Source organism: Telopea speciosissima, chromosome 9 (genome assembly GCF_018873765.1).
Source record: "Telopea speciosissima isolate NSW1024214 ecotype Mountain lineage chromosome 9, Tspe_v1, whole genome shotgun sequence".
Classification (NCBI taxonomy): Eukaryota; Viridiplantae; Streptophyta; class Magnoliopsida; order Proteales; family Proteaceae; genus Telopea; species Telopea speciosissima.
The window spans coordinates 22,494,354-22,509,662 of NC_057924.1; the positions used below are offsets into that span (position 1 = coordinate 22,494,354).

The window sequence follows — 15,309 nt, forward strand, 5'->3', positions numbered from 1 at the left end:
GGAATAAGGGATTAAAGGGTTTTTTTTTTTTTTTTTTTTAACTAACTGAATTATTCGTATATAATTCAATTCGTTTGAATATAACACGTTTTTTAAATAGTTCTTGTTAGGGAAACATACATCAAATTCCACTACACAAAAGTTTAGGGATTACCTGAAGCGAATGGAATCGCAGCGGAAGGGACGATCGAAGGCGGCTTGCAGTTATGAGCACAACGCGATCTCTACAAGCTTCTCCACAGAGAACTCCACACCACAAAGCCCTAGGCAACTGAATGGAAACCCTAGGAAAACACAAAACTTGAAAGAGGGAGAGATCTAATCGATTAATGCACACCTAGGGTTTATGCCTTATATCTATATATAGGCTAAACCCTAGGATAAGCCAATCAGAGGAGGGATTGATCACTTAAGTGACCTCTCTCTCTCTCTCTCTCTCTCTCTCTCATTTTTGGCTCGGCCGGCCTACCCCATGTGGGCAGACCAGCTGGGCCTCAAGCTCATCACCGATTTACATCTCCCACTTGCCCACACAGGGTGCATTTATTATGCATTCAAGTTTCTCTCATTCCGCGTTATCCTCCATATAGGTAATGGGGCATACGACCTGTCAAGATGATACAAGGTAGGAGTAGTATATCAAGCTTCCATCTAGCCAACATAGTACATCACTCTCAAAAGTCTCAAAATACCCCAAACGATCCACTTACACCCGATCTAACACTCTCGACCCCTCATGATGAGCAGTGTTAATCCTTGGTATGTAATGTACTCATGACTGCATCGATCACAAATACGACACGTTGCCCGGGCAATGAATCATATAACAAATGTGTAACGTCCAATAGTTTTCCCTGAGCCCCTCATGTCAATCCAAATATCCCCAACAGCTTTCCCAATCGCTTCCCGCTGGACCGCATCATCCATGGTCCTAAGGAGAATGTCAAAGTAGCGTCATTGAGTGTCTTTTTCATGACATTGTCTCAGGTAATAAGGGTACTGTGGGACTAATATAATCCACGTGGCTCACACTGTGACGAAGCAGGGATCCATTCGGTCACTCTCACAATTGATCGTCATGAGCACATGCAGTATGATATGCATGCTATGGTGTAACTCCCACTACGGTGGGCATGTCACTCACAATAAATAAACGCCATATAGATCTTAGTTTAGTCGCTTCTCTAAGCGCCTAACCTAAGTTTCTAGCACAGTCACCCTCATGATTTCTACCTAGAACCTCACATCTGGCTTCCAACAGGCTACTTAGAAGTGTGGTATCTTTCAAGTTGGACCAAGTGAAGGTCTCATCTTAACTCTAACTAAGGCACCATAAAGCACACATGCTCATGGGCTCATCTCGCTCTCTACGCCCCAGCGTCGAGGCGAATCACCTGTATGAGTGGGTTGATTCTATGCCTGGTGACATCTTTACAAACAATGAATGTATACACATAAGATTACTCAAACAAATATATGCTCATTAATAAATGTAATAGAAATACAGATAAATGTCCATCACAAACAAAGTGTTCTCAAAGCAAATACATATCAAATCAGCTTGAGTCCCAGGTTCCTAACGTGAACTAGGAAAACATCTCTGGCAATGGGCTTAGTCAATGGATCAGCCAACATATTGCCAATGGAGATATGCTGTAGAACCACTTCACCTCGCGCTACCATGTCTCGAATGTAGTGATACCGTATGTCAATGTGCTTGGCTCTACCATGGAACTTGGGGTCCTTCGCAAATGCAAGCGATGCCATGCTATCACAGTGTATAAGCACAACATCGTCTGAGTGAGCAGAAATGCTAAGTCTCTGCAAGAACCTCCTGAGCGAAATGGCCTCCTGTACTGCTGTCAAATATGCGACATACTCCAACTCCATCATGGACAGGGCGATGCAGGTCTGTTTCTTGCTACTCCAAGTGATAGCCCCGCCTCCTAGGACAAACGCATACCCTGAAGTGGACTTGCGCTCGTCTCTATCACTAGCCCAATCAGCATCACTGCAGCCTCTCAGTCTCAAGTCTGAACCACTAAAGGTGAGTGAGAGGTCTGCAATGCCACGTAGGTATCGAAGTATCCTCTTAATTGTCTGCCAATGAACTGGCCCTGGGTTACTCTGGTAACGGCTCACTATGCCAACGGCAAAGCAAATATCTGGACGCGTGCACATCATCGCATACATCAGACTACCTACTACCGCTGCATAGGGTATTTTGGACATTTGGTTTCTCTCTTCATCACTCTTAGGGCATTGGTCTAGGCTCAAAGTGCATGCCTTGTCCATTGGAGTGTCAATCGATTTCGAGTTGCTCATATGGAACCGCTCCTGGACTTTCTTTATGTGAGTCTCTTGAGACAAACTAAGAAGGCTCCTAGTGCGATCCCTCACAATCTTCACGCCCAACACAAAGTTGGCCTCACCCATGTCCTTCATCTCAAAAGTGGAGGACAGCCACTCTTTAGTGGCGACAATCATTTCAATGTCATTCCCAGCCAACAAGATGTCATCAACATACAATGATAGGATGAGAAACCCCGCCTTGGACCATTTAACATACACATAGTGATCCTCTTCAATCATGTCAAAACCCGCAGTGGTAATGACATGGTGAAATCTAATGTACCACTGCCTGGACGATTGTTTAAGGTCATAGATGGAACGTTTGAGACGGCATACTTTACGCTCATGTCCCTTCTTCTCAAAGCCCATAGGCTGAACCATAAAGATCTCCTCTCCAGTTCTCCATTGAGAAAAGTAGTTTTAACGTCCATTTGGTAGAATTCCAAATCTAACTTTGCGACAATGGCTAGAATGAGGCGTATTGAGGCCATTCTCACCACAGGGGAGAACGTCTCATTATAGTCTATACCCTCCTTTTGGGTACATCCCTTCGCCACAAGACATGCCTTATACTTGTCAATTAATCCATCTGCCTTTCGCTTGACCTTCAGGACCCATTTGTTTCCGATGGCCTTGTGCCCAGATGGAAGATCAACTAACTCCCAGACTTGGTTCTTGCTCATAGAACTCAACTCATCTTCCATAGTAGCTTGCCACATTTCCTTCACTGGAGAAGAGAGTGCCTCACTCACTGAGGTTGGCTTATCCTCATCCCTCGGGACACAGACGAGGGTAGTGTCCCCTTCAATCTCAAAATGACATCGGAGAATGTATCCACGTGCGCTCTTTCGTGTAGAGGGTTCTTGACCCGTGGATTATGCGCTTTCATTAGGTAGCGCACTCCTACTGGACTGATGATCACTCTCACCCTCTCTGGCGATCTCTTGATGAGTGTTTAATTTCTCACCCTCACCAAGAGTAGGTGAGACACTTTCATTAGTCTCTATCTCAAAAAGGTCATGGTCTCTGCTAGCGTTACTGATGCTAGGAAAATCGGTCTCAAGAAAATCCACATCACGGGACTCACTCTCTATCATTCCTCCATCTTAATGTTCACTGTACAATACATAGCCTTTCGAGGTATTAGAATATCTTATAAAGATACTCTTTTTAGCTCTAGGGCCAAGTTTCCCAAACTTATGGGAGGTACTATGAACATATCCTACACATCCCCATGGTCGCATATGCCTCAAAGTGGGTTTTGTGCCTTTCCACAATTCATAGGGAGTAGAGGGAACTGACTGTGATGGCATGCGGTTAAGGACGTAGGCAGTGGTCAACATAGCATCCCCTCAGAAAGATATTGGGAGATTGGCATGCGCCATCATCGATCTAACCATATCTAAAAGCATCATATTCCTCCGCTCTGCTACACCATTTTGCTGTGGAGTGTGGGGAATAATCAGCTGCTTAGTGATTCTTTTTTCCTCACACATCTCTTTAAATTGATCAGACAGATACTCACGTCCTCGGTCAGTGCGCAGAGTTTTTAATCTCTTGCCTTGCTGATTCTCAACCTCTGCTACAAAACGTTTGAAGCAATCTAGTGCTTCGTAGCAGTGAGCAATCAGATACACATAACCATATCGCGAATAATCATCGATAAAGGTGAGAAAATAGGAAGCACCATGACGTGCCTTCACGTTCATTGGTACGCAAATGTCCGAATGGACAAGCTCTAGGGTTTGGGTTGCCCGTTTAGCCTTTCCAAAAGGCTTTCGGTGGGCCTTATCTGCTAAACAGGCCTCACATGTCGGTAGGTTGACTTTAGCGAGTGAGCCAAGAAAGTCTTCTCGAGCTAGCCGTCATATCTTATCTCGACCTATGTATCCTAATCTAGCATGCCATGTAACTGAATCTGGACTAATATTAGAATCAACTACAAAAGATGAAAAGGGAACAACAGGAATTATTAAATTTAATTTAACAAAACAATTCTCAAGTCTATAATATCCAAAACTACTACCATCCAAACGAATCTCAAAAGAGTCACCATAAAAAATAAAGGAATATCCTAAAGTCTATAATGCAGTAACGGAAAGTAGATTATGTTTGATTTCTGGTGCGTATAGCACATCATGAAGTAGCAAGATGCGCCTAGTACACAAGGTGAGCTGGTAGGTACCAACTCCTCAAACTGCTTCACTTGTGCCATTCCCCATGTATATACTTTGGGCGCCATCCAGAATCTTTCTATAATCTACGAACCCTCCTCGATCTCGCGCTATGTGTCTTGTTGCACCTGTATCCACAATCCAATCAGATTGGGTTTGGACAACCAAACTGTGTGTACATACAAAAGTACAAGGAGAGAGAGGCAGAAATGGTACCTGCTTCGCTTTAGTGCAGTCACGAGCGAAGTGCCCCATCTTCTGGTAGTTAAAGCACTTGACCTTAATGATATCTTTCTTTCCACCTCACTTGCCACGTCGGCGCTTGGTGGTCTTACGCCCAGTTGGCGTAGCTTTCTAAGCTTGATCCTGATTCCTAGTGTTTCTCTGTCTCTTGCGCTTAGACCCATTCTTGTGCTGCCCCTCTTGGGCGACAAGGGCATGTGATTGGGTCGCCTCTAGGCGCTCCGCCACTAGTTCCACCTGAGCGGCAATGTCATTAAATGTCTTGACAGTGTCGTTATGTGTCAGAACTATCTTCATCTGCCCCTAGGAATCAGGCAACGTTCTGATGATGGCCTGTACATGCTGCTCATCGGTAAGGTGTACCCCAGCATCATCCAATTTTTTAATCATGTCTTTCACGACCCTGAGGTGTTCAACCATAGTGTGCTTGGGGTCCTTACAGTACATCTCAAAATTCAAGGTCATGGACCTAAGTCTGGTCGTGAATGTACCACCTCAGTCGAGCCTTACCTGGTCCCACATGGACTTGACAGTCTCGCACTTCTCATACTGGCCTATAAGATCATCGTGCATCGTGCTTAGCATAAGAAAGCGTGTACTATGATCTCTCTTAAACCAATTGTCGTAAGTCTCTTTTTCTTGACGGTAACGGGAGGTAGTACCCAATTCGGGTGGAGCCATCTCAGTGGTCAGGTGTTCAAGGTAATCTTGCTCATTTAGCAAGAACTTGGCCTTTCTGTGCCATATGTCATAGTTGGTGCCATCCAACTTGTTGTCTTGGTTAAGGTCGGCAACAATACTCTTACAGGCCATCACTACAATGTGCAAGGGAGGACATTTAGTATACATCTATAAATCCACAAATTTGTTCAGGAGACCAAAAACTTCGCTAAACTGGTAATCAAATCTCACAATGTGTGGGTCTGGGGACGTATAACTTTAATTGATTTCGAACAAATGTAGGAGAAAAAATAAGAATCTCCTAACCACAGTTTAATGCGCCATACACACGGGTGCGCAAGGGACTCACACAAGAGACCCAAATTTGGTACTTGAAGTGATATGCCAAGTCGGTATGGGGTTGTGATCAAGGTTCTAAAACTCGGGTTTCGACTAAGTTTCGACCAGCCAGAAAATGAGTTCGTCTCGGTTTCGACCATATCTCGTTCGAAACTTGGGACTTTCTCTAGGCTAACTCGAACTTTGGTTTCGAGGCCCAGAAGTTATTTTTTTGGCCTGATTCTTGTTGTGCTGCCTATTTTTGACATCTTAAACTCAATCCATACATTAGTTTCACATAGAGAATACTAAAAATATTACTTGTGGTTTTGATCCAAGTTTGATACTATATATTGTTCTTGGACATGGTATCAAATAAGGTTTGACCGGAACATAACTCCTTCAATATAAATGAGATTTAAGCAATCTTGGATTTGTTAGAAAGCTTTGTTTTGATAGCTTTCCAATAAGTCCAAGATTGCTTAAATCTGATTTAGACTGAAGGAGTTATGTACCGGTCAAACTTAATTTGGTGTACGCGAATACTGTCAAAATCGCTCTGAATGAAAATATTTTTTTGGACATCAAAACAAATGAATATTCTACTGAACTTTTGGTTTTTAGCAATGTTTTACCATATTAAGATTTATGGAATTTTTAGATTTGAGAAAAACCCTAGCATTAGAAAGTTGAAAATTGCACCTACTGTCGAAAATCCAGTTTTTGTTCTTGAACTGGGGGGTTGACTTTTTTTTCTTTTTGGAATTTGATTTTTTAACTATTTTTATTGGATTCAAATAGGGGGTATTTGCTTATTTATGAATAATATCTTAAGTAAATGAAAATGATATTAGACATAACTAAGTTGTCATGATTTTTAGCATGGTTTCTGGCCTGGGTTCTGGCATAACTGTCTGTCCTAGTTTCGACCCAAGTTTCCCCTAGTTTCGATGGACATATGTGTCGAAACCTCCGAAATATGGTCGAAACTAGGCGAAACCATCGAAACCTGATCAAATCCAAGGATTTTATAAAATCCCCCTTCAACTCGTCTCAAAACCTGGGAAACTGAGTTAACTCGGTGGTTTCGACAAGTTTCGATCGAGTTTTTGTTCCATGGTTGTGATACGCAGTGCAGTAGCTCCCATTACATGGCTTATCAAAAAATATTAAAATTACAACCGGCTCTTTACATTCAAGATCCTACTACAAACTACTAGCGAGTACTGCACTTTGTATCACTTCCAGGCACTAACTCTAACGCACATCTATTCAAATAAACACGTCACTTGACAAGTACCAAATCCATCCCATGAAGATTTAAAAAATAGCAAAACACATGGTGTGCATGGGATGGGGTGTTTGACAGCGATACCCTAATGGCAGCATCAAACAGGTCTGTATCGCAATGGAGGAGAGGATCACATGTTTCTTTATTAATAAAGTGATATTGGGCGATCTCCAATACATATGGAAAAAATATGGGACAATTTGGGACAACACTCTATCTCCCATTTTTCTCCCATAGATCTCACAAAATGATTTCTCACTAATGGGGGTGCATATGACATAAATAAAATGCCCCCCCAAAAACGAGAAACCCTACAAGGGAGATCCCCAAAATTTGTTAAGGGCCACAAATACAAAACATAAACCCAAAATACGCTTCAATAAAGAAACCATATGAATGAGCTATCATGGACAAACCCCAATGCATGCATAACAAAAATAAAGCATATATATTTAATAAAAACCATACTACATGCATGTAGTTAAAACGATATCATATACATTTTGTTAGGACCAAAACCCCATATTATGCATATAGTTATAACCAAAAAACAAACATGTATGCAATGCTTTATAACTAAAATAAAACAAACAAAAAGAATAGGTTTTTTTTGGTTCTTTCTCTCTTGCTTCTCTTCTTCTTTTTCTCTTTTTCTTCTCTGTTTCGGTTCTAACGTGTTGCTTCCTAGGCAGCAGCTTCTTCCTCTTTTTTTTTTGTTTTTATAAAAACGTGGACTGTGGCAGGCCGTGTTAGGCGCTGCCGAGCATGGCTGCAGCCATGGCTTGCACTTCCTTCTTTTGTTTTTAAAACCACACTGCAGCCGTGCTTGGCACTACCGAGGATGGCTGCTGCCCCAGCTTGCTGCGTGCACACGGTCGCGGCAGCCGCAGGCCGAGGCCTGTTGCTACTGCTGCCACACGCGGCTTGCCCCTCCCCTTCTTCCCTTCGGCTTCTTTCTCTCCTACGCGCACTCGCACACAGCCGTGTGCTACTGCCTCGCTGTACTGCCTCGCTGTGCGCCAAAGGCCGCGGCCTCCATGTGATGCATCGAATGGGAAGAGCAGTAAAGGAAGGGGGTAAAAAAAAGAAAAAAAAGGAAGAAGAAAGAAAGAGATACGATTGCCATGTGGGAACCGCAAACCCTAATGACTCTGATGCCACTGTTAAGGAAACATACATCCAATTCCATGTACACAAATGTTTAGAGATTACCTGAACCAAATCGCAGCGGAAGGGACGATTGAAGGCGGCTTACAGTTACGAGCACAACGTGTTCTCTACAGGCTTCTCCACAGAGAACTCCACACCACTAAACCCTAAGCAACTGAATGAAAATCCTAGAAAAACGCAGAACTTGAAAAAAGAGAGAGATCTAATCGATTAATGCACACCTAAGGTTTATGCCTTATATCTATATATAGGTGAAACCCTGAGATAGACCAATCTGAGGAAGGATCGATCACTGTAACCGTCCCTCTCTCTCTCTCTCATTTTTGGCTCGGCCAGCCTGCCCCATGTGAGCGGACCAGCTGGGCCTCATGCTCATCACCGATTTACAGTTCTAATAAAACGCAACTTTTTCTGAATTATATTTATAAATCAGATTTGGGAAGAATTGTTTGTATTATTCATTATAATTCAATTCGGCTCGTCGAATTAAATAACTAGGGCACCAACCTGAGGTCAGGAAGACAGACAGGGTTGATCAACAAGTAAAACATAAAAACAGAGAACGGTGAATAGGAAATCAATGGTAATACTCCTTTTATAACTTAGTCTGACCAAGTCTACTAAGGCCATTGGCCCTCAAGTTCAAACCACACCCAACTCCATTGCCTTGAATAATTTCCAAAATCTGGTCTCAAGAGATTTTATAAGCAGATGTAAGGAGTGCAAAACTGGATCCAACCAGTGGGCTAATTTCCTAGGAGTTTTCAATAGAAATCAACTTAACTGGTAAATTAACCATTAAAAATTAAATGCGAAATTGGCATAAAAAAAATTCACTGGCACATTTGGAACTACACAATGAACAATAGCTAATCAGCCTTCCAGCAAATGAGACAGCTAATGGTATGAGCAATAATCAGTCTCAACATGTTTTAAGGTAAGACTCCATGTGAATCATAAAAACAAAATAACCAAAACCCATCCTACGACAAAAATCACAAACTGCTCTGCTATGGCCAATTTTTGGGCAAAATTACGAGTAAACAACTGTCTACAAAAACAAAATGGTAACTTCAGCTTGTCAAAACTTGAAATTGGCCTAAAGATGTTTCTCATCTAAGTGTTTGCCTGAGACTTGTTAAGGATCACACCCTCATATTTGACCTGGAACCACTTCATTGAATCCTCCTTTGTGACCCTATGCTGGATTCCAACACGGGACTTGCACCTGCGTCGACGACCTACACGGTAGCCTGGACGTTCCAGGACAACATAGAAGTCCATACCATAAATACCTGTCGAGGGATCATACCTGAAATAGAAAGGCATCATATAAATGCATATCCAACTAGTCCAATACAACTTAAAATTAAAAGAGAACAAATTTCATCACTGTTTCAAGCAGAACAGCAAGTAGGAAATGATCAACAATTATAACATTATAAGTTGACAATCAGAAATTGAATAGAAATAGAATTAAAATAACAAAAGAAATAGAAAGATCGGAAAATCTATACTACCAGTTTTGACCTAAAAGACTCAAAACAATACAAGTTCCATAATGATACTATTTGAAAGATTAGAGACAAAAATATTTAGTTGCACTTGGTGAACCAAATGGACTGAATAGAGGACTTGCCATATATTTATGAATCTTGTGTTGGAACTGTAATAGCCTTATGTATTCACAATATGATCAAATATGAACATACAGTTGTTGTGGAAGAAATACGCTATAAAATTAAAATGCACAATCTAGGGCAGAACTCTAACATATCCATGCCTAATCCATGCAATAATCATCAACTAATAAGACTGTTAGAACAATTCTCTGAAAAGGTGTCCTACCGGTTGGTCTGGTCAGTTTCGGTCAGGCTTAATCAGACTTGCACCTTTGGGGAGCCCAGATCGGGACAAGTTAATAAGCGGTCATTTGTTGGTCCTGGCTAATCAGTCCAAGTCTATCGGGCTATTGTTGGGAGCCAAGATCAAGACAAGTTAATAAGCGGTCATTTAATAAGCAGTCATTTATTTTCCTGGCTTATTTATAGGCATCACATTCTCATTCCCTCTCATGAGTTCGTGTGTGTGTGTGGGGGGGGGGGGGGGGTGAGATAACCTTTTGCTCCAAGGGAGGAGAAAGAACTAAGAAGGTGCATTCATTTCGAAACCCACATTGGAGATTAAGAAGGGGGTAGGGAAGGAGAGTCTAACTGAGAGGGACAGATAGTGGAGAGATTCAAACTTGATTATTAACGGCCCAACTGGTTTCAAACATGGTTTGGGTCATTAGTTTGACCAGGCTGACACCACTAATTACTCCTAATGGGTCTTTGGTCAGTAATCTGTCGGTTATTTGTCGCTTAATCAGTCAATCTATGAGGTTAATTGGTTTGGACTGGGACTGACCAATTAATTCCAATAAAAAAAATCTAAAAACCGAAAACAAACCATTTATTAAACAGTCTGACAGGTTTCATGCTTAGTCGTTTCGGTTTGGTTGGGTCTGCCGATCCAGGCCTGGTTTTGACACCCCTACGTTTCTTGGTGCTTCCTAGAGAACTTCATATGCAGGCAATGAAACAATGCTTCATTTTTTATATCATAAAACACACCAACACATCCATCTAAATTATAAATCCACAAGAATATATGTTTAACCGCACACATCAAGTGCACAAACAACACAAAGTTGAAAATATATTTCCATGATACACCCCACTCATCAGACTTTAATAAACTTCTCAGAACAAACACCTCCCCCCCCAAAAAAAAAAAAATTTACAACGGATATGATTAAACAGAGTCTCATGTTTGGGGTTTATGTTGGGGTGGGGGAAAGATTACCATGCAACAATTAATCTATGGATTCTTATTCACAGCTCTGGAAACAACCTAGGCCATCTGGTGGCCAAACTTGTTCTGTCAAGAGCTTGGTTAGAAAGGACAACTTGAGGCAAGGATTAAAGGGTCAAAGTTTAGGAGGAATAACCACAAGGACAACATGAATAACAGTCTCATATTGGCAATCACACCTTCAATAAAAGTATAAAAAGGACAACCTTACTTCAAGTGTCAAACTTACAAAACCAAAAAAGGCCAAGATAAGTTCCATTAGAACATTCTCTTTGAAAGATTAGGTACTCGAACATTTAATTGTTCTTGGAAGCACATACAGAATAAACATTTTCACGTACTGACAAGTCTTTCTTGGATCTACAATAGGCAACATGACAAGCACTAACAATATGATTAAATATGAGGAAATCCAGTCGATGTGAAACCGATATACCTGAACACAAAAACCATAAAAGGAGCAACCTATGACAAAAGCATCCCAACAGCTAATGTCCTAACCAAGTAATTGGAACCCATATACTGAGACCATTAATGTAATTGTCTCAAAACACTTATTCGACCTCCAAATAAAATTGTAAATAAGTTAATCTAAACATGGTTTTCTAAAACACATCATACACTCAAATTTCACTCTGTGGCACATACAACAACGATATAACAGCCACCGAAATTCTAGACTCATCTGAATTAAACTTCCACCAATTATCTTGCAAACGAAGGTACCGTATGGCACAAGGAATCACTGGCATGAAATTTAACGGAAATAATTATAAGGAGACTTTCATCTTACTTGATTCCAAGATCGATGTGTTCCTGAATACCAAAGCCAAAGCAGCCGGTATCACTGAAGTTCCTCCTCAGGAGCTCGTATTCTTTCACCTTCAATCCGCTTTCCAGAAGTTGCATTGCCTTGTCACCCCTGACGGTAACGTAGCAAGCGATCTTTTCGTTACGTCTGATCCCAAACGATCGAACTGTGTACCTAGCTGTTTATTTGGGAAAAAAAAAAAATAAACAAAACATTAGCTGCTGGGAGAAACATAATCAGGTTCACATAAGCGCAATCAACCAATCACTTAAGATCCTACCCTTGGAGAACACAGGGGTTTGTCCACTGAGCTGCTCTAACACCTATCAGCAGAACAATAAACAAAACGGAATCTGATTTAGAACAATAGATCTATGATTCTTGCGGATCGGTAAATTAAAACTGACGGTATTAGAAAACCTTAGCGGCTCTGGTAAGACGATCTCCGCTTTCTCCGACGGAGATATTGAGCACGAGCTTCTGCACCTTAATCTCCCTCATAGGGTTGGAGAGCTTCTTCTCTGAAGCCTGTTTTAATTACAGAACCAAACAGTTAGGAACAAAACTGCATTCAAAGCAAAGATTCAATCACAGTGAAACAAAGATATTGAGGTAAAACATAAGAGAGATCTACCATAGCTTCCAGTGACCGAGTTCACACAGCAGCAGGTCTGTGGGTCGCTGGCTGTGGAAGGAAATGAAGGGGAGAAACGGAAGAAACCCTTGAAATTAAGAATACACGGAGACCTAAACTTCCTAGGGTTTTGTTTTGGACTAGCCGGTGTCTTATGACCAAACTGCCCTTGATAGGGATCAAATTAAGGTTGTCAATTTAGGACGAGAATCGGAAAGTCCCAAAACCATCCCGCTAAAACCCGGTATCGAACTGTCCCATTAATAAATGGGAACGAGACCTAGGTTTGGTCCCGTTAACTCAACGGGATGGTTTTTTTTTGGGTAAATTACACGTCACCCCTTGATTTTCAAACGAAACTCAGATCATCCCTTGATTTTTGAAAAAACTCAAATCACCCCTTCTACAATGACGGTGTTAGTCTACTGTTAATTATTGATGTGAAAGGACTATTTTACCCTTGTATTGAACATTAGAATTAAATTTACAATACTACCCTTCCTTCATCTTCAATATTAGTCAATGGTAGTTTAAGAATTTAAATTTATTTAACTAGCTGACATCATCACTTAACCGCATAAAACTAATGGTAGGGACTAATTTGTCATATTGGGGTCTAAATCAGGGGGTGATTTGAGTTTTTTCAAAAACCAGGGGGTGACGTGTAATTTAACCCTTTTTTTTTTTTTGTTCAAAATGAGATGTTTTTGGGATTGGCAACTTTGGTAACAGTACTATTACAGTCTTATAGACCCGTCCCAAATTCCGAGAACCGTCCCATTTGACAGCCCAGGGTCAATTGATTTGAACTGGGTCTGGGATTTGACTAGCTATCATACCCATGACCTATATTCATATGTATATTTGTAGGGAAAAGATTCTATGAGTTGTCGGGGCAAGGTACGGTAGCACCTCTGTGTCTATCTCTCTTTTTCTCATATGAAATTACCTTACTGCCCTCTAATGTACGATACCATTTTATCACTCCTTGGTGTACTCCTCTATGCCCCTTTCTTGGAGAACCTCTCCCATATTTGTATCTAGGCACCAACTTTAAGAAGGTTTTGCTTTTTGTTTTTTGTTTTTTTTTTGGGGAGGGGGGTAAATTACATTTAAGTATCTAATGCTTAGAGTAGCACCTTTGTTGCTCTCTCTCTTTTTCTCAAATGAAATAAACTCGCCGCCCTCTATTGTACGATACCATTTTATCGCTCCTTGGTGCACTCCCCTATGCCCTATTCTAATAGAACCACACTTGTGCCCAAAATCCAGGCCGGGTTGAAATGGGCCTATTTTGAACCTATTTGAAACACTCACACCTTACCTGGACATACCCTTGACCATTGATGAATGACCCAAACCATATGGTCCAGCCACTTTTGGGGAAGTCTTAGACCTATCTTGGCAGCCCCTACATGTGTTAGGATGGGGACACAACATAAGTTGAGGTCCAAGACCTTACAAGGCCTGAGTTGGACTCATTGTGTAACACCTAACCCCTATGTCACGTCCCCCGAAACGTCTAAACCTAATGAGGTCCATGACACCGGATCTAGCTGGGGTTCGTGCAAGTTAAACTTAAACATTCACATTTAAATACATAATATGCATGGATCATAAACATTTATAGAGTCAAAAGCCCCGCTACCATCGTAGGTATCCATTCAAAGATCCATAACATAAAAATCCATTAGAATTTTAGTGGAAACATTCATGGGTTAGGGGTAATAAAAATCCAAAACTGTTAAACCATGCACCTATTCAAACCTCAATACCCATCCATCGGGTAGTAACACTGATGGGATCTATCCTCAATATTTACAGTCGTCCTTTGAAACATTCTTAAAACATAGTTCAAACATAAGTCTAAACATCCATAACATCGACCTCAACTAAACTTCAAAGAATAGAAAGATCTTCATCAGTCCGAGTGATCCTGCTCGATCACAATTCCCTTTCCTTTATCCTTAACTCCTTATTCTATAAAAATATTTAACAATAATGGAATAAGCTTTAAGGCCCAGTGAGCAAGATAATCAATTAAGCATAACTACATAATACATAACTCATAGTTATTCCTAGGACAACACACATCATGCATCATTTCTATCATTCTTTAAGTCATATATATGTTATCCAATTCCATTCTTAGCCGTAGTCTCAACTCCTCTTCGGGTGTGATATTTCTGTATGTCGGGTCGTGTCTTGGCTAAAGCCTCAACGCCTCTCAAAGCATTTATGTCGGGTCATGTCTTGGCCTTAGCCTCAATGCCTCTCATAACACTTGCAGATACCATCCCGAGTCGTCTATTGACTTAGAGCTTCGAATGACTTTCTTTTCTTATGCTTATACATTCATTGTGTACTAAGTGTACCTTTTTCATAAACTATTTTTATCTTTACCGTGAACATATACATGATACATAGGGGGCATAACATAGTTGCATGCACAATAAGAGCACACACATTCATTTCATTTCTTAGGTCATTCAATGTCCCATGTAATCATGCATTCAATTAATTGTTCGCATCATAATGGACATGAGGGATAGGCATTATATCATCATCAATCATAACTTTGCATTTAGATCCCCACTCATAGTCCATCCATCATGCATTCTTATCGTTCTAACCATTTACCATACACATAACGCACAACTAGTACCTCTTATCACATTGAGCCTTCTTACTCTTATTCTAACATACATCTTTTATATCTATCATGCATGCATAATTCATAATTAGCATGAATCATAGCATTAATTCATTCTAATCATCA

General features: G+C 40.9%; 1 protein-coding gene across 1 annotated transcript; it reads right to left on the reverse strand.

The window, feature by feature from the left end:
* Positions 1-9,266: 9,266 nt before the first annotated feature.
* On the reverse strand, positions 9,267-12,672 carry LOC122640901 (60S ribosomal protein L11). Its single transcript, XM_043834182.1, has 5 exons — positions 12,531-12,672; positions 12,317-12,424; positions 12,177-12,219; positions 11,879-12,074; positions 9,267-9,541 (listed from the first exon to the last, which is right to left on the reverse strand). The coding sequence occupies exons 1-5, from the start codon at positions 12,531-12,533 to the stop codon at positions 9,346-9,348; spliced, it is 546 nt and encodes a 181-aa protein (XP_043690117.1). The 5' UTR covers positions 12,534-12,672; the 3' UTR covers positions 9,267-9,345.
* Positions 12,673-15,309: the final 2,637 nt, after the last annotated feature.